The 21,091-nt window shown below is 29.5% G+C and overlaps 1 protein-coding gene across 1 annotated transcript in view; it reads left to right on the top strand.

Moving 5' to 3' along the window:
- Positions 1–11,122: 11,122 nt before the first annotated feature.
- Positions 11,123–21,091, top strand: part of LOC147068424 (uncharacterized) — a 38,557-nt gene continuing 28,588 nt past the window's right edge. The window contains exon 1 of the mRNA XM_085953149.1: positions 11,123–11,283. Within this exon, the coding sequence (XP_085809275.1) occupies positions 11,281–11,283 (3 nt within the window). The 5' untranslated portion in view covers positions 11,123–11,280. The remainder of the gene's footprint in view (positions 11,284–21,091) is intronic.

The raw sequence follows: 21,091 nt of genomic DNA, 5'->3' as shown, positions 1-21,091 counted from the left end.
CACAAGAATAATGGGCCGCTAATTTGTTTCGATCGAGCACAATGCGTTTTATTTATACAACCAAAATGTTTTATTAATTTTTGGTTAAGTACTAATTTATACCACGATTTCAAACTGCCATCTTGTATTATTTTAATGTTCCTCATTCATAAAATTCCTATCACTTCTTTCAAAATCTATTTTAGAATACATTAGCGCATCACATAAAAATAGACCACGTAATCCGTTATCAGATGTAGTGACAAATCCAAAATAAAATTGTGATGTCAGTATAAATATTTCTCGATGAAATGAAAAGCTTCAACAAGTAAAAATATTTAATATCTCAATATACACAAATATTTATAAATCAAAATACATAATTTGTTTGAAATACTTAACTTAGAAACCCTTAAGAAATATACGTACGAGGATGACAATGAACTGATTGAGATTCGAATGCAATTATGTTGCTATAATATATCCAGTTATCTATAAATGCAGCAAGCCATCATAAGCACACATAATTTTATTATTACGATAATAAAACAGATTTCAACGTTTTATGTAATGTTTCACAAATATTACTAATATATTTACTCTCTTGAAATATATTCTCGAACACTATTCATTTATTAATTAAAATAAAACACAGTATATAGTACTAATTCCATTCATCTAAATAAGAACGGAATGATGAATTGACAGTTAATACCATAAAAGATGTATTGTAATAGAATGTGTCTCATTAACATTCAAATGTATATGATACGAAAAGCTTTTTGAATTAGTTACTTTTTAATAATAAATACATTAATTAAAACTTAATTTTTAGTATTAGTATGCAATAAAAATCAAGTATATCTACAGTTTTTATCGACTGAATAATTACTGTATTTCCGTAATAACTAGATAATCCACAAAATAATAAATTGCAAATATTTTCTTAGATTGGTTTCCTTATGTTGGAAGTGTTAGGTTATCGTTGTTTAACTATTGCATATAAACACTACAGAGGTTTATATATTTTCAATAATTGTAAGTGCTTGATTTATTATAATTATATTATAATACAATAAATTTCACATTATAACTACATTTTATTTGGTACATTGTATCTGTAAATTAACCTGTGGTTTGATTTTTAAAAATCAATTATGCATCAAACATGTTTTCAGATTTACGTGTCTGAAAATTTTATAGCCCTATACGTTTTGTATTTTTATCTAGTCACACGTACAAAAAATCTTGATTTTTTTGCAAAGTAAAAAAAACTTTCTGTTATTTAAATTTTCTTATACCTAGTGCCAAAGTTTTCTAAAGTAATCTACACTGCTACGGTATCAGTTTTTTTTGTATAATAAATTATTCAAAGCCCTAAAATAAGCTTATACGGAAGAAAATGGCAGTAAAATAATAATTTATTAGGCGATTTACTAAACCATTTTTTCATTTCATGATATTATTGCTTGGTCCATCTTTTATGGCATTCACGGAAATATTAAATTCCTACCTAGTTAACCAATAATTTAGAATTAGTTGCACTAATCCTATTTAATATTTTTATGTGATCATTGATTGAGTCTATTATGTACAATGTGAGATAGTAAATATTATTTTAGATGTCCATCCACAGAACAGATAATAAATAGAATACCGATAGGCTATATTCAATACGCCGGATATTGATGCAGGGTTTTTGAATGTGTGAGTGTCATACGAAAATGAAGCACGCATTATGCACTGTAATAGTGTGTGTAATACACCAACATTAAATGAGCGTAAATTTATAAACCGACAGCAGTTTTTAGTATTCGACTTACAACGCATTCTTGACACGTGTGTAAGTTTAACCCGGATTCTCCCTTACTCGAGTCGGTTACCTGCTATCGCCTTACCCGTTAGATATTTCAGTTCCCATTATTTCTTAGTTCCCTGTGTCCATCCATGATCGATCGAACTAAAAGCACTCTTTACAAGACACTTGTAAAACCAGTGCTCACATACGCATCGGAAACCTGGACATTAACTCTGCGAAATGATCGAGCCCTGAACATTTTTGAAAGAAAAATTCTCCGCCGTATATATGGACCGATCAGGGACGGCACCGATTGGAGGAGAAGATATAATGCTGAGCTCTACGGGCTGTACAAAGATTGCAGCGCAGTTCAATCAATTAAGATTGGGAGACTGCGACGGCTAGGTCTTGTGCACCGTACGAATGACAATGAACCGGCAAAGAGAGTGATGTCCAGCAATACAATAGGGCGTAGAAGAAGAGGCAGGCCAAAGATTCGCTGGTTGGATGGAGCTGCCAGTGACTGCCGTATTCTGGGGGTACCGAATTGGAAAGCGGCCACACTGGATAGGGACAGGTGGAGGGAACTGTTAGAGGAGGCCAAGACCCACACCGGGTTGTCGCGCCCCTGATGATGATGATCCATGATCGATACTTAGTTGGAATGGTCATAATTGACAAAATACGCGCTTACAACTCCCGGATGAACATAATATGTAATAATTAAATATCATGTTATTTAATTCTAATATTCTGGGCTAATAAACAGGGACTTCCAACGTCGCACCTTCAATCCCAGGAGATGCGATAAAGAGGAAAATTATGAACTGTATAAATAATAGGAATCCATCGAGGATAAAGACATGTGTTTATATCACAGTACAGATAATAAATAGAATTCCTATAGACTATATACCAACACTGTAAATTTTGACGCATAATTTTGAATGTGTGAGTGTCCTACGAAAATGAACCACGCATTATAGACGTGCAATAGTGTGTGTATTACACCAATATTAAATGCGTGCCAATGCATAAACCGAGAGCAGTTGTCAGTATTTGACGTATGACATATTCTTGACACGTATTTTAATTTATCCCGTATTCTTCCTTACTCGAAATCGGTTGCCTTATTCTCCTTACTCATTGGGTATTTCAATTCCCATTATTTCTGAGTTCCCTGGTTTATATTATAATAAGCGATAGGTACGTTAACATGTTGCAATTCAGTTTAAAGCAAGACTTTTGAGGAGTTTTGATATATGCACTACATATTATATTTCCTAGACTTCCTTGTACTCAATACATAATGCGGTACATAATATATGAATACATATAGTACATAATACATAAACCGAGAGCAGTTGTCTGTATTTGACGTATGACGTATTCTTGACACGTGTTTAAATTTATCCTGTATTCTTCCTTACTCGAGATCGGTTGTCTGCTTCTCCTTACCCGTTAGGTATTTCAGTTCCCATTATTTCTGAGTTCCCTGGTTTAAATTACAATATGCGATACTTACGTTAATTTGCTGCCATTCAGTTTAAAGCAAGACTTTCGGGGAGTTTTGATATTTTCACTAGATATTATATTCCCTAGACTTCCTTGTACTCAATACATAATGCGGTACGTTCATAGTACTTATATAAATATATAATTATATTTATTTATAATTCAATACATACAATGTATGTAATTAATTACAAATTGATAGAAAATGTATGTATTAAATATGCATTTAACATTTAAATAAATTTAATACAAATAAAATTACCTACTTATTTTTGTTGTCAGATCTTGCATTTTTGAACAGGTGTATAATATGTAGATTCCAAAACACGCATCTGGCTTAAAGCTTTACTTTGTAAAGTTTTCTGACGCTGCAAATACGTTTTTTAATAAATCTATAATTTTGCCAGGATGTTGTCATATGTTGACATTTATGTAACAGATAATTCAATAATAAAATAAAGTTTTCAGTTTTATGATTCATTGTTAGGTACGAAACAATAAAATCTTCTTCAATCTTTGTTCTCATACAAACAATGTTAACAATAATTGGTATTATTAATTTATGACATATGTTTTAGAATTTCATTTTTTAATATTGTTTTAAAATCTTTGAACATTTAGCATTCTTTTCCAATTGTGTCGCTACATTTTAAAATCAGCCAAGTCCACCTTTAGGTATTTTTGATTTTTTTGTAAATTGCTGAAGAACTACTGCTTTCTAACATTTGTGCATTATCAAAATGTGAAATTTATTAATTTTCAATATTCTATACTCGAAATAATATAAACTTTCACCCTTGTGACTTTGTATTTGAGAAAACAAAAGGCTGTTTTTCTTCTATTCATCTATTATGGATTTGGCTGATTTTGAAATCTAGCGACACAATTCGTTTATTTATATCTAATATGATTTTGACATTACTGAACGCACCGCACCCACTTCGTGATTGAGTGGTCATTCTAAATTTAATAATGATATTTGGTTAAGCTGGATCGTCCTCATTATTCTAATTGACTCTTATATCTGATTGACTCATTTTTTTGTAGAAATATATTTTACTATTAAATCAGAAGGACACGACACGATAAAAATGTGCGATATTTATTGTGCCCCCCTGTACTAGGAATTTCCATCATCAAATTTAATGTTAAAATAATTACAAGATAAAAATAACTTTTTATATACAACGTTTATAAATTTTCTGTTGAATTATTATGCTCAATATGCTCAAACTTGTACTTGATATGAAGTAAATAAAAAACAAACAAACAAACAAATATAGAATACTGAAATGTTATTTTGACATTTCATTTTGATTTCCATAGTACGCACGTATATATTAATAATTTAGTTGCTAGGACCACCCCCTTAGCAACCAATAATAGTCTTTTACTTTTTACCGATTTTTCTGAAATAACTTCCCATACAAAACAGAGTTAACTGAAAATGAATTCAATTCTGCTTAAAGATGGCTAAAAGTATTAAAAGAATTCATTGGCATCGTGTTCTGATATATTCTAAAAGATTCAAATGTCTAGCTAGTCGGGAAGTTAATTAATATCGATTGCAAAATTTGTACTGTACAAACAACCACCGGACAAACAAGAATACGAGCTAATAAAAACGTTGTAAAAATTATGGAACAAAAACAGATTTCACACAAACAACATTTTCACAAGGGTGACTTCGAACCAGTCAGTTACTACGTACCTAAGGATATTACCACTCGTACATCGTTGGTATTTATTTATTTATATATTAAAAATATATGCTTGCGTAATACTACAGGTTTTTTACGTTTTTGCTCATCCAGCCGTAATTAGATGTAATTAGTTGATTGACATAAGCAGCTAATATGAAGACAATATAATATTCCAGTGCGTAAGGCGCCGGCTTTTCATCCGGGTGCTCTGGGTTCGATCCCGGTGAGGTCACTTAATATTTACATGATTTTCTCAAAGCCGGGTGTTTGTGAAGTTTTTGTTCACTTATATAACTGTTTACACTGCTGTTTCACTACACTACAGTCATTGAGCCTCATGGACTATTGTAGTGTTTAAAAGAATATATTAAGCATAGTAAAATAATAATAACAACTTTAATACAAGAAACTCCGAAAATCACAACGATATGCCGTAATCGAAACGAATTTAAACTTTTTAATTATCGAACATACGTAATGGATTCGCGCCAATATGCTTTATCAATTAAGCCATGTGAGTCACATCTAATTACGACGAAATTAATGACTATTGTTTTTTCAAAGTCGGCTTTTGTGTTTTTTAATCAAAGTATCAATTACCTTAATTACTAACTAGTGTCAGGATCTCTCCAAATTTTAGTTATAACGTAGGTACTTACACTTGCTAATAATTTAATAAACTATTTTTTTTATTCAACGAATAAACTCTATATAAATATAAATAAAACTCACAAGATTTCCGAATGTCACATTCTTTATTGGACATTTAAAACACCACAGATAAAATATGTGTTCAGTAAATATGTTACATTCTCAAATCTTGTGATTTATTCGTTAATTAAAAAGTTTATTTTTAATTATTATTTTTAAATGATTTATAGCTGTCCATTTAAAATAAAAAAAATACGTAGGTACGTATATTAAGCGCGTTTAGAGAATTTATTTATACAACGTATTGCAAGATGTTCTTAAGGAAGATAATATACATATACTATTATGGAATTTTCGCGTGATAAATAAATTGGTTTTGCATATTAATGTAACATGCCAAGCAACATTCATGACTTTTTATTAAATTTGTAACGATGCGATCGCACTTCGTAAACGAGGTTTACTTATTAGCTTAAATTATTATCAATTTTAAATGACTCGCACACATACACATTATTATGTATACGTGTCTCCATTATCAAATACCATACATAGTTTTCTTAAATTATTTGATTTCAATCTGTTAAATAAACTGCCATAAACTTTTTCATTCTTTTTAAAGATCCCCGCATACCTACATTTTAACATTTTATCGATATATGTACGGAGACTTGAAGCTTTCGAGATGTGGCTGTATAGACGCATCCTCAAAATTCCTTGGACTGACCGGGTGACAAATGTTGAAGTTCTGAATCGAATGGGGAAGGACCGAAAAGTTCTACGTAGTATCAAAACCAGGAAACTACAATACCTCGGCCACATTGTGAGAGGACAAAAATACAGCATTCCCCAACTTGTCATTCAAGGAAAGACCAATGGGAAGCGTAGCAGAGGACGGCGCCGCATTTTGTGGCTTAAGAACCTCCGTGATTGGTACGAGTGCAGCTCCACCGAACTGTTCCGGGTAGCAGACGACAAATATAAGTTCGCCTTGATGGTGGCCGACCTCTGCTAGGGGATGGAACAATAAGAAGAAGATACTTAAAACCCATTGGAGACAGGGTGGATTTTTCAGGATAACTTAAAAAGGCTCACTGATTACTAAAATTAATATAACCCTTTTATTATTAATTTAATTGAAATAATTAAATTATTGTATTGAATTTTTCTATTGTATTCTCATATTTTAAGTTGATTTCGTGTATCAGTGGAATCAAGAAAACGTGTCAAATATAGGTTTTTGTATTTTTTTAGCCATTTTTTCATACGAAATGACAAAGGTAAAAAGTCTATGACACAAGTAAATGATAAAATAAATATTTACTAAAACTGGAGCAAAATACCGTACTTTTTATGATATTTAGAAAATGGAGGGTTATTTTATATTTTTTACTCACTCAAATGCCTCATACCTACCAAATTGGTCATTATTTTTACAAATTTAAATAAAAATAGATTTTATAAATTAAATAATTCTTAAAAAATATATGGGATTTTATATAACTAACACCATAAATTGATAGCTACCTCTATTATTAAGTAATTGCAACTTTAAAAAAAATCAAAATATGATTAAAACTATTTGATTTTGACCATGTTCTGCACCCTGTAACAGCGGCGCCAAACGATTGTCTCCAATGGGTTAATATCTTAAGAACGACAGTTTAATTGATTCACTATATGGGCATTCCTAACTAGAATTTTATTTGTAGTCAGTTTGATGACTGTATGTCATTTGAAAAGAATTAGCAGAACTATAATAGCATATCATTTAACTCCAAAAAAGGTGATAAATATGATATATTATATTCAGGCATGATATTTTTTAACACGGCCACCCATCTTTAGAGATCTTTATTTAGCTACGTATTTTTTTCGACTTATACGAGGTATAAATGAGAACTCTGCTATTCTGGGCAGAGTTGACCTATGTGTCCCTGATAACTATCTTAAAAATGTAGACCATAAATTATTGTTTGTTCTCCCAAGGTGCAGATTACCAACCTGCCACTGGCAATGCCAATTGGGAGGGCAATAACTATGTTCAATCAAATTGCTTCGGGTGTTGATATATTCCACTTAGGTGAGGGTGAGTTTAGGTGTACGCTATTTTATAAATTCTTAAAGGCCCTCGTGCGCCGCGTAGGTCAAAATGGAGTTTTTATGGTATTTTCAAAGCATGATCCTGGACATTCCTTAAACGTTGTAGATAATCTATTTATATAATTTTGAAGCCTTGTTATCCTTTATATTTATTTTATACATTTGATGACTACATAAATTATTTGTAATTACATAAAATAGTATTCTTTTAAACCTCTCGATCTAATGTTTTCCAATTTAGTTATATTTCAGTACATCCATGTGCAGTGGTGTTAAGATTATTTAGATTTATTATTTTTTAAACGCATTTATAAAATCATTAGTAAAATAATTAATGTTAACATTATATAGTGAAATATTTACGATAAAACAATATATTTTATAATCTCTGTGATCCCAAATTTGAAAAGAATTAGGCATTTTATTATTCAAAAAATGGGCACGATTATAACATTTTTAAGCTAATTCTAAAGATACTGATTATGTCTTTGACCATTCAAATGTAATAAACATTCTACGAATAATGGTTATTTTATAATAATTATTGACCTAAGAATAAGGTAGTATTTTTTTGAAATACGACATTTCTATTGGCATTTCCCAGTGGTTAAGCTACAACATACGGCCGTAGCCATAAATTGACTAACGATAAATGAAGTAGGGAGTAAGATCATGTTAACTCGCGTGTTTGAACACGTACGGTTTTAAAAAATCGGTTTGGTACTTACATGTTCAAACACGCGCGCGTACAAATCGATAAAAGAAGATAAAATTGAAAAAATGTGATTTTCAACTTCTGACACGAGAATAAATAATAAATAATAAAATTTTGAAATATTATTCTGGAAAGCACTGGTGGCCGCATGCGGCCACCAGGGCCGAATATGAGAACCACTGATCTAGACTCTTCCCAAACATGCCTTGGCCAACGTGATGTGTAACCTCATGATATTATAATCGATAGTGCAGACAAACCATCATGTCATGTTTAACAGTTTCGTCGACGCCACATTCGCAGTTTAAAGGATCATCAGAGGATCACACTTCTTTATATTATTTTTTGTCCTAACTTAACAAAATGTAACGTTGGTAACCGGACAAAACAAAACAAAACATGATATATCAAAACACGAATAAGCCGAACATGAATAAACAGATCACTAAGAAACAAACCCGTGACAAAACAGAACAGCCAGGGGAAAAGTAAATCATTCATTTTAGTCGTATCTATTTATTAATTAAATGCTTATCAAACTTAAGTTAATAAATGAAATATATATAAAGATTTATATATATTGCCCTCGATGCACAACTCCACAGAATTATTATACTCATTATTTCGTACCTAGTCACCTAAAAATTTTGAACATATTAGATTGATGAAGACAAAATATATCGAGCTTGCCGGTAACACCGAGTTGAGTCACGTTTAATTGAAGCTTTCCAGTGATTAGGAATGCAGAAATTATATAATTAGATTTTTTACGGCGTATTGAAAACCTGTGTTATTAAAAATCTATACAACACAGAGATACGACAATTTCAATATTAAATATTATCTTTTTTCTGGAAGGTCCATAGTTCTATTTATTGATGTTCCATTTTGTCACTGTTTTATTTTTTCGTGTTCTGTTTTGACACCATTCTGTTTCTTCGTGTTCTGTTTATTCAAGGAACCGTAACCTTATAATTAATAGCAATTTAGCTTTTTTACATTTAAATCTAACCTTAATCTTAATTTAAATATTATAATTTAACACTATATTCTTAGATTAATGTTTTAAGATACTGTTATTTTATTTTTTGATTCTAGTTAATAATTTTAAGTTACGTATAAATACTTATAGGTATATCTTTTTAAAAAAATATTTCATAAAATAACACATGCATCTGCGTTGTTGCTTGGTGAAAAATCAGCTACATCATTTTGCCATAAGGTACAGTAAGTATGCAAGTAGAGACTAATGATAAAGTACGAGCCGGTAGTATGTTACCTTGCAACGTAGGTACCTACACCTGTATGTGTGTGTATATTTATATGTTTATGTGATTACAAGTCGAAGATCAATAAGGCAGATGAAACTGAAAGTGATTTGTGTCTCGCGTTTTGTTTGTGTTTATACACCGTGCGTAAGAAAATACGGTAACGTCTATCAAGACAAAAAATATTTAGTGTACCTAGCATACAAATAAAAATATATTCACTGCACATTAGTAATATGTATATTGAAAAAATATTTATTTGTTTTGATTATGTATGAATTATTACACGTTAATACAAACAACCCACTATTTCTCTTGTCTCTACAAGTATCGAGTCTTTACCGTATACCTTATAGGCTTATAAGATAAGTAGTTTTGGATAGAGCACTATCTTAATATTAAAATGGACAAATTAGTACACTCACTCTTTTGAATACGTTATGTAGTATACAATTTAATATGCGGAAATATTAGCATAATGTAACAACAGTGCAATAAACACTCTTATATCAACGTAGGTAGAGATCATTTTTCGACTACAAGCATCTGTTTTTATCTGTAGGTTTATTCACGGTGAGTTCTTTTATTATTGAGACTTTTTCAGATAAAAATGAATCAATAAGGAATAACATAGTGCATATTTAAAAATTATATACAACATAGGATCTAATGCACAGCTATTAATGCAAAAACCTACCTTCCCTTCTAACTGTCTTAATCTTTCTCAATAATTGTATATTCTTTAATATTCTTTAACGTTTAAATGATTCACGATGATAGTAGTTTTAGTTTTTTATATTAATGTTTCTAAAACCAAAGCAAACAATATTTTAAATGATATTAATATTTAAAGTTCTATTGCGTGAAATATATTCAGGAAGAATAATTGATTTAATAATAACTACCCATACTCATATTATCATTTTTTCGTTGCCCGTCTCATGAAAAGTTTTCGTCACAGATTTATTTACGAGGAATGGATGCACATTGAAAAACCACAAGTCAATTTGATAGACTTGGTATTTGAACCCGATAATCATAAACGTACATTCCACTCGTTCATCGAGGCCTCATGATATTATGTAATTGGGTTTTTATCAAATAAAATATACCTTTGTAACTATAGTTTAAGCTTTTGTGAAATAATTCAAGCATTTTCCTACAAAAATAATGGTCAATAACTGGTGCCATTATTGTGTGGTCAGTCTGTATACAAAATTATTGCGTAGGCCAACATGCTTGCCTCACGATGGCAAAGTTCTGCGCGGCCTATATAAATGCTAGGCGGTCTCGACCCGCGAGATTGAACCTCTGCCTTTCGGCAGAGACATCTGTTATCTGTCGTCAAAAGTCTCAATAGATTTATAAGAAGCGTATTTTCCACCTCAGAAGGCTCACACGCCATCCTCTAGTTTGACGGTAGGAACAGGAAGTGTGAAAAGAAGAACGATTGACGTTTTCAGTGATTTTAGTGATACACATTTTATGTTAGGGAGAGTGTGCACTTTTCAACGTGGATGGGATAATCCCGCATAAGAAATCGTCAAAATGGTAAGTACTACAATTGGACAACCCTATTTTATCACCCTTATTAAATTATATATATATATATATATATATATCCATTTTTTTACTGTTACGTTTTTAGTCAAGAATAAAAAAAAGGTTTATAAGAATGACAATAGTATTTTTTTAAATTTTATTAGCGATAAAACACTGAAAAAAAATTATGATTTATATTTATATCATTATTAATATTGATACTATTCACCACGTAAATAATAATTGGAATTACACAAGTCGGATATTAAAAATATCTATATAAGTATTCAATAAATAATAAAAAAAAAATATATACTCTATTGCGTAAAGAAATTAAATTTACACTATTTCAGCGCTTAAATTTTCGTTGTGCTCTATAAAAAAATATTTTAAATAAATTATTTATACCTATTTTTGTTCATCATATTTTTATAAATTACATTAGCTCTATTATTTAGTTTATTGAGGAAAAAATACTAGAGAAAAAAATGCCACTGAATAAAACAGAATTTATGTACTTACGTGGTTCCAAAATTTTTTAATTATTTTTAAAGATGTTTTTATTAACTCTTAATTTTTTAACTTATACATTTAAAAAGATGTTATATATATTCAGACTCACATAATATTAAGAAGTACAACCACGTCTAAAATTAAGCTTTAGTAAAACCAGCATTTTAATAAGTCAGTCTTATATTACATTAAATTCCACGCTGATAGTGTTAGTTTGAATTATTTACGTCCGTTTTTTAAGTATTTTGTCCTGTTAGTACTTTTCACCGTGTAGTTCATTGACTCATTTTTCTAGTAAAAATTGACTTCATTTTATGATTGTTAAAATATCGATAACATACATACATCGGATGATATTGATATATTACTATCTATTAATTGAATAATCAACGTACCTGTTTCTGTTTAAAATCTCAGAAAACATTCCATTTTCAAATCTAAATATGACAGGAAGTTATTTGAGAATATCTCGAAAAAAAACGTTTATGTAGATAACTGAGTGTTAAAATAGTATCTTCATTGTGTTTGTGCCAACGATAGTTTTAGGTGTATAAATTAATTAAATTAGCATAATAAGACATATCAGTTATATACAATTTATTTTCTTCGTTTATTTTTTATAATTAACCTTGTCATATGCACACGAGAAAAAATATAGCAGTAAATATTACTTAATTGTATAGACATGATATACGGTTTACAACGGTTGAACAAAACCACACTAATGTATATTATTTATTAAAAGATGGGTAGGTAACATTATTGTATTTTAGTTGTATATATAGGTATATACATAACATGCAGATAAATACTAAGTAAATTGCATAAACTTACTATCAGTTAAGAAAATATAGTCCGTAATATTATTACGAACTCGCGAAAATTATGACCATTAATGCCAGTTCGGGTCAGAGTTTTTTTTTCAAAGCACTAGAAAGTGTTTTACATAATACGATCTAGTGAAAACAAAACACAAGAATAATGGGCCGCTAATTTGTTTCGATCGAGCACAATGCGTTTTATTTATACAACCAAAATGTTTTATTAATTTTTGGTTAAGTACTAATTTATACCACGATTTCAAACTGCCATCTTGTATTATTTTAATGTTCCTCATTCATAAAATTCCTATCACTTCTTTCAAAATCTATTTTAGAATACATTAGCGCATCACATAAAAATAGACCACGTAATCCGTTATCAGATGTAGTGACAAATCCAAAATAAAATTGTGATGTCAGTATAAATATTTCTCGATGAAATGAAAAGCTTCAACAAGTAAAAATATTTAATATCTCAATATACACAAATATTTATAAATCAAAATACATAATTTGTTTGAAATACTTAACTTAGAAACCCTTAAGAAATATACGTACGAGGATGACAATGAACTGATTGAGATTCGAATGCAATTATGTTGCTATAATATATCCAGTTATCTATAAATGCAGCAAGCCATCATAAGCACACATAATTTTATTATTACGATAATAAAACAGTTTTCAACGTTTTATGTAATGTTTCACAAATATTACTAATATATTTACTCTCTTGAAATATATTCTCGAACACTATTCATTTATTAATTAAAATAAAACACAGTATATAGTACTAATTCCATTCATCTAAATAAGAACGGAATGATGAATTGACAGTTAATACCATAAAAGATGTATTGTAATAGAATGTGTCTCATTAACATTCAAATGTATATGATACGAAAAGCTTTTTGAATTAGTTACTTTTTAATAATAAATACATTAATTAAAACTTAATTTTTAGTATTAGTATGCAATAAAAATCAAGTATATCTACAGTTTTTATCGACTGAATAATTACTGTATTTCCGTAATAACTAGATAATCCACAAAATAATAAATTGCAAATATTTTCTTAGATTGGTTTCCTTATGTTGGAAGTGTTAGGTTATCGTTGTTTAACTATTGCATATAAACACTACAGAGGTTTATATATTTTCAATAATTGTAAGTGCTTGATTTATTATAATTATATTATAATACAATAAATTTCACATTATAACTACATTTTATTTGGTACATTGTATCTGTAAATTAACCTGTGGTTTGATTTTTAAAAATCAATTATGCATCAAACATGTTTTCAGATTTACGTGTCTGAAAATTTTATAGCCCTATACGTTTTGTATTTTTATCTAGTCACACGTACAAAAAATCTTGATTTTTTTGCAAAGTAAAAAAAACTTTCTGTTATTTAAATTTTCTTATACCTAGTGCCAAAGTTTTCCATCCAAGCAAATATGTTGATAGATAAAATAATAAAATAAAAATGTAATCACTTTAAAAGGTTACGCCATGCACTAATATAATATTATATATATTTATAATTATTAGTAGTTAAAAAAGAATAAAAATATTGATTAATTTAAAGTATATAATGAAATTGAATAAATCTTATATATATTTTAATGATATATGTAAAGATAAAAATGCTGATTTTATTGATATTTTTCTTATCCAAAGTAAGATTTTTTTGTATAAATTACATCAGCTGTTGAATAATTAACTTATACACATTTAAAATCATCATATAGATTGTCATTGTATAGTTTATCATATAAATAAAATGGTTATTTTCCAAATATATATTATCAACCTTTGCATTCTCCTGCCATTGGCAATCGTTTAGTCGGCTGGTTTGGCAATCAATCATTCTATTATCATGTGTTGGTTAAGTATTTGGTAATAAGTAATGAAAAGCGAAATACGTAGACGAATGCGCCAAGAAATTTTGATCAAAGATAAATAATACATATTACTTCCAAACCACGCAGGTTACATATGATAATTTTCATCTTATTTATTAGACAGTAGTAACAGAACTTATTATGCAGCAAAAAATATATACAAGGAAAATTAGTATATACAGTCTTTACTAGTGTTAACTTTACCATAACAGTACTAAGTACATACAGTATATAAAAAAACAATTGAATAATATATTATGAGAAGTATATTTTCCATGACATTTTGTATTTTAATCGAAAGTGGTTAGTTTTAAAGTTAGTTTTCTTTTAACATCATATTCTATTTTCAAATTAGAACAATATCCTCATTTTTATAAGCTAATTCACTATTTTATTGTGACAAATATAAGCAAACTAAAATTTACTACACGTACAAATCAAAGCATATGAAAAAATGTTTAAAACCTAATGTCTTTTAATATGTTTTTTATGTAAGTATTTTTAATGCTGACTATTCCTGTATACTAAATATTTAAGTACACGTGTAGATTAGATTGTTCAGGAAGGAGAAAAAAATTAATAATTTAACTATCGAGAGGAATTTAACAATTCCAAAAATACACTTGGAAATAATTTTTTTACAAATATGCTGCACTATGAATTAATACACTATTTTAGCTTCCCTTTTATATAATATAAAGAACGCAGTTGTTCCATTTACGATATTGGAAATTCGGAACCTGCAGTTGTTTGTTTTGTGTGAAGATCGATACCGCATTTATTTATAAGTTTTGGAGTTTGAAATTTTGTGTGAGCATAGAAAACATGTTTTTTAACCAAATTCGATCAACATCTCATTTTTGGTCAAAAGTGCAGTTAGCTGGTTTGCAAATTAAGTAGTCGAAATGGTAAAATACCGTATACAAATATTCCTAATACATTTTTTTGCTCTTATAATCGGTATGATACAGTTTAATAACAACTGAATAGTTAACCCAACATAAGAGTATATTGTCATCATATATGTGGGTTGTTTTTTTGCTCGTCATATCAGTTCTTTTCATGATTATAAGATTGTGGCATTAAACAAAAAAGTTTTCTCAATTTTTTTAATCTCTACTTTTACATAAAATTATAATATTATTAGAATATAACACAGGTAATACCGATTATTAAAAATTTAATCAATGCAATAGACTAAGGTCGTATTTTTATATTAACGCGGAAATAATTATTATTAAAAAACAACAAAACAAAGACATGTTATTGAGTTTGTTTATTCAAAATAATAATTGTTAAATACTAATATTTTTCACAGTTTTAATTCAAAATGTTGGAGATGATTGCAGCGCCATAACACCAAGAGAAATTTCGTAGGCCAACGTGCTCTAAATGCATATTATTTTGATAAACATTTTCCTTGACAGAAAATTTTGATCTGTTAATTTTATTAAGACCGTGGGCATTTATTACGTATTTTCTGGCACCTTGATGTGTTTTGTCTATTACATTTTTACCACCATCCGAGCGGTTCAATATTCAATAATAAGATTCATTAATTTTAATATTCATGGATACTTCGTTCAAAAATCAATGTCAAGTGTATAATGTTTATTTTTGATTAATTGACTAATAAAATATTTTCGGTCTAGACTCCCATAGCTCCCTTCATTCGTATCGTTCCCTAGTTCTTCGCTGCCATTTACATCCACCGAACTTTATGAGTCCGTTCATCTAGCGGATTTTAGGTCATTCCTGGGGACGTTTAGTGCTGAATGACAGCATTTTTCTGTGGCTGTCCACTCGTCGAGCGATATATCCAGCCCATTGACACTTCATCCGCTTAGCGACATATATCACATCGTGTATTATTGTCTGCTTCTTTATCCGTTGGTTTATTTTATGATTTATCCACGTTCTGTCCAATATGCACGTTGCACTACTCGTAATTTTGAATTTCTCTCACATTGAGAATTCATGTTTCAACCTAACCTAACCTAATCTAACCTAACCTAATCTAAAAATAAAAGTGACGGTTTTCTATAAAACGGACTGTCATTAGAAAGAGTCGACATGTTAATTTAAAAAATAGTAGAAGCATAAAAAATCCTGACCATTTTACCACGTTTTTCTTAGCTCTTATTCTTGTTTGTCCGGTGGTTGTTTATCCAGTACAAATCTTGCAATTGATTTTTAACTAGCTCCTCAACTAGCTAGACATTTGAAACTTTAAGAATATATCAGAACACGATGCCAATGCATTCTTTTAATACTTTTAGCCATCTTTAAGTAGAATTGAATTAATTTTCAGTTAATTCTGTTTTGTATGAAAAGGTTTATCGGAAGAAATCCGTAATCCAATCCACTATTATTGGTTGCTACGGGGGTGGTCCTAGCAACTAAATTATTAATATATACGTGCGTTACTATGGAAATCAAAATGATATTTCAGTATTCTATATTTGTTTGTTTGTTGCAAAATATCAAAAAAAATATTTGATGACTAGTAATATAATTGTATTTTATATTTATATGATTCAACAGAAAATTTAAAAACGTCGGATATATAAAGTTCTTTTATCTTGTAATTATTTCATATGTGAGCGTTGGTAGCACACAACGGGGTGGGGTCACTTTGGAATATACTATTTAGGCGCCCAAATGCACTTTATGCCGGTTTGGTTCTACGAATAATAGAATTTTATTACAATAAACTTGTAAGTATAGTAAAATGATATGGAAACAAAAATTTACTATCTATGAAATTTAACGAAACAATTTGTATGTGTGGTTATCTATTACCTTTTTTATATTTAAAATGTACATAATTGAAAACTGGTTCTATCTGGTAACCGAATATTATTAAATTTGCCGTAATGACTATCAAATCTAAATTTTTCAGAAATGAAAAAAAGGCTTGTATCCGTGATATATTTAAATTTTTAATCTAGACACGTTATTTATGTATTCTATTACTATTTAAACCATCGCAAAAGTCTATTTGATATATTTCGATGCCTACCGCGATATATTATATTCAACTATGTCCACTTTATGGTTGACATTGACCTTTACATGATTTAAAAATATATAAATAATAATGACCACAATATATTATTACAACTCGTCGCGAAACTTAATCCCGAGATGTCTTTCCATAAGAATGTACATACTATAATTTTTTTTATAATAATTATCAGCAAAATATAATACTATATTAAATTCATGTAGATGTTATATTTACTTTGAGATATATAGTGGCTCTATTTTACGACTATGAACTAGTTCCTTGATCATTTCTTTGAAAAATGCACAATAGGTATACCTTGAACAAGTCAGTCTCGCTGGCTTTTATTTGTCATTCGTGAAAGATCATAATCTACATGACAATAAAATTGCTCTTTTTTATTCTTCTCAGTTTGGAACAGTGGTCTAGAAAAATATTTTTACATTTAGCTTTAGCTTTCTTTGTTTTATGATGCAGTAAATTCTTGATAACGTTACATTACGACTGCTTAATTTTCAAATCGGTTAACTTAATTTGCAAAAATTTTTCAATAAGGAGAAAAAACTTAATATCGACTGTAGAAAGGAAAAAGGACGTAATCCATACAAATCAAATTTTACAGAAGGCACAAAAACGTTTTTGTTGTGGTTTTCGGTCAAAGTTAAAATACAAAATAGATGTAACAAAGAAGTGCATGATAATTAATAATTTGATTTTATATTCCCAACTGATATTAATTATTGAGTTAATTAAAGATAAACCGACAAAAATGATGGTTGAGTCGTTTTTCTCACTCCACTTCCTTATTTTTATTTAAAATTTCCAGCTAAATTTAGATAATAAATTGACGTTTGCTACTTACATCTTTTCGACACAGTGTGTATTTAGTTGAGTGCAACGTTATTATCCAATAAAACCTATTTTGAAAAAACTGAGGATTACGTCCATGGAACTCAGAAATAATGGGAACTGAAATACATTACGGGTAAGGCGATAGCAGGTAACCGACTCGAGTAAGGAAGAATCCGGGTTAAACTTACACATGTGTCAAGAATACGTTTTACGTCGGATACAGAAAACTGCTCTCGGTTTATGCATTTACGCTCATTTAATGTTGGTGTATTACATACACTATTGCACGTGCATAATGCGTGCTTCATTTTCGTAAGACACTCAAACATTCAAAACCGTGCATCAAGATGCGACATATTGAATATAGCATATCGGTATTCTATTTATTATCTGTTCTGTGATTACGTCCTTTTTCCTTTCTACAGGCGATATGTTAACCTATTGAGCGGAATTTAACAAATTACAAAAATACACTTGGAAAGTTTTTTTCACAAATAAGCTACACTATGAATTAATACACTATTATAGCTTTCCTTTCACATATACAGAAATCTTATATAAAGAGCCGAGTGATTGCATTTATGATATTGGAAATTTGGCACCTTCATTTGGCTGTTTTATTTGAAGAACGATAACGCATTTATTTATAGATTTAGGAGTTTGAAATTTTGTGTGAGCATAGAAAACATACTTTATAACAAAATATCATCAAAATTTAATTTTTAGTCAAAAGTACAGTTAGCTGGTATGTAGATTAACACAATCACTGCTGACCTTTTAATTACCACATTTAAGTAAATGTTAATTATATCTAATGGCCAACTACTCTAAACGCGCCAGTCGCGGTGTTAGCACTAAATGAGTTTTAAGCAGTCGATTTCTTATAGCTTATGGATCGACAGTTTTATTCACATGTAGGGAAACGTAGAAAAAAATGGCAAATTTCATCTTTGCATTATTGGATGTTCCTTGACTGGATATACACGCTACTTATTTACTGCACCATGTCATTCTCCATAATTGGAGCATATGACAAGCACAAGCTCGCTTCAATGCCATTTCTTTCGGTAAAGTAGTATTTTAATATTTTAAATATATTTTTTAAGACTCTCATGATTTTTGTATGTATATATTATATTCACTGAAAGCGAGACGCTTTAGAGAAACTTAATGATGTCACCGTTGCATATCAAAATTCATCGACGAATCAAGTATTTTATCTACTAAAATATTGTATTGATCGGTTATCATAGTATTTAGGAAGATGATGTAAAAATATATAATATATAAATGACGTGCCCTAATGATACAAAGGCCTAGATACGAAAATGTGTACCTTTTCATTTTTATCATCAAGGTCGCCGATACGCGAGAGAAAAATCGTCAGGTTTCTGTCTTGACCGATCGTTAGTTAAGTGAGTAACACTTGCTCCCACTTATATGACACACATAAAAAAGCATTACATAAGTATTCAACATTTCAACAATATTCCGTCGAACCGATGAGTTAAAGGTCAAAGAGAAGTAAAACTTGTCGCTCGCTCCGGGCTATGTACGAGGGTAATACAGGTTGTATGATTAAAAAAATGAGAATCGGTGGAAGATGACCGCTGAATCAACGACAATTATTATATTATGCATACAGTTTATTAACATTTACTTGACAGTCCTACATCACAAACAATTCAAAACAGGTATATAATTATTTAATAAATCAAAATTCATTCGTTTCAAAAATATGCCCTTTTTGTATTTAAATTTATAAACGTATTAGATTTGTGAAACCATTAAAATATCTGCATAAAACTAGCATTACAAATAATATTATTAAGATATTTACAGCATGACATTAAAATATGTAACATTATTAAAATAAGATAATACCTACATACTACATAATACGTTAAACAAAATTATAAAAATTAAAAGGGAGTACGTAATTTAATATACACAATCTTAATGATTTATAAAAAGTCCACTTAAACTCAGTCTCACACGAGTGGAATATATCAATACTTACTCTATTTTCTTGAGTATAGTTATTGTAACCTTAATTATTGGTGATATTGGTAGATTGGTTTTACACCTTGGAAGAATAAATAAGTGATTGTACCCATTTTAAGGGTCATGCAGGTTGCCACGATGACGTAAGTGGTTCCACCATCAAATTGACTCATCTCCTGGTCGGATAATAGCATAATAATTCTCCTAGCGACACATCATCCTGGCGTCCCTGTGAGATGTGATCCAAAGTATGTCATAATATTTGAATCTTGAACTATTTATAAACTTTACGAGTATAATACATATTATTATGGATTAATGTTATAAATATTTACAATGCTTCCGACGTCATATTCCACGTATTAGATTTTTGTATTTTCAGTCGATCGTTTCATGGTCATAAATATTTTGACCTGACAAATTTGCATCAGGCTTAACCTACTTAAATTTTTTTTTTGACATGATAGTAACAAACGTTTACGATCAAACATAATGACGCCGATAAAGTAAATATATTATGTTCTGTTCATCCGATTGTATCAATTAACATTAATAGTGTGGATTCAGTAATAATTTTATTATGTATCAAGTTATATATAAATATAAATTTTAAATAATGTAATAAAGATGTAAATACATTCATATAACCATTTCAAGATTCTTTCTGTGACTATTTGGTCACTTCATAAAATTCACAATATTAAATTTACCAC

The sequence above is a fragment of the Rhyacophila brunnea genome, unplaced genomic scaffold, assembly GCF_057557595.1.
Source record: "Rhyacophila brunnea isolate RB1 unplaced genomic scaffold, BYU_Rbru_1.0 scaffold_3, whole genome shotgun sequence".
Lineage (NCBI taxonomy): Eukaryota > Metazoa > Arthropoda > Insecta > Trichoptera > Rhyacophilidae > Rhyacophila > Rhyacophila brunnea.
Note: the sequence above shows the minus strand (reverse complement) of the source record. Positions and strands in the feature narration are given on the sequence as shown.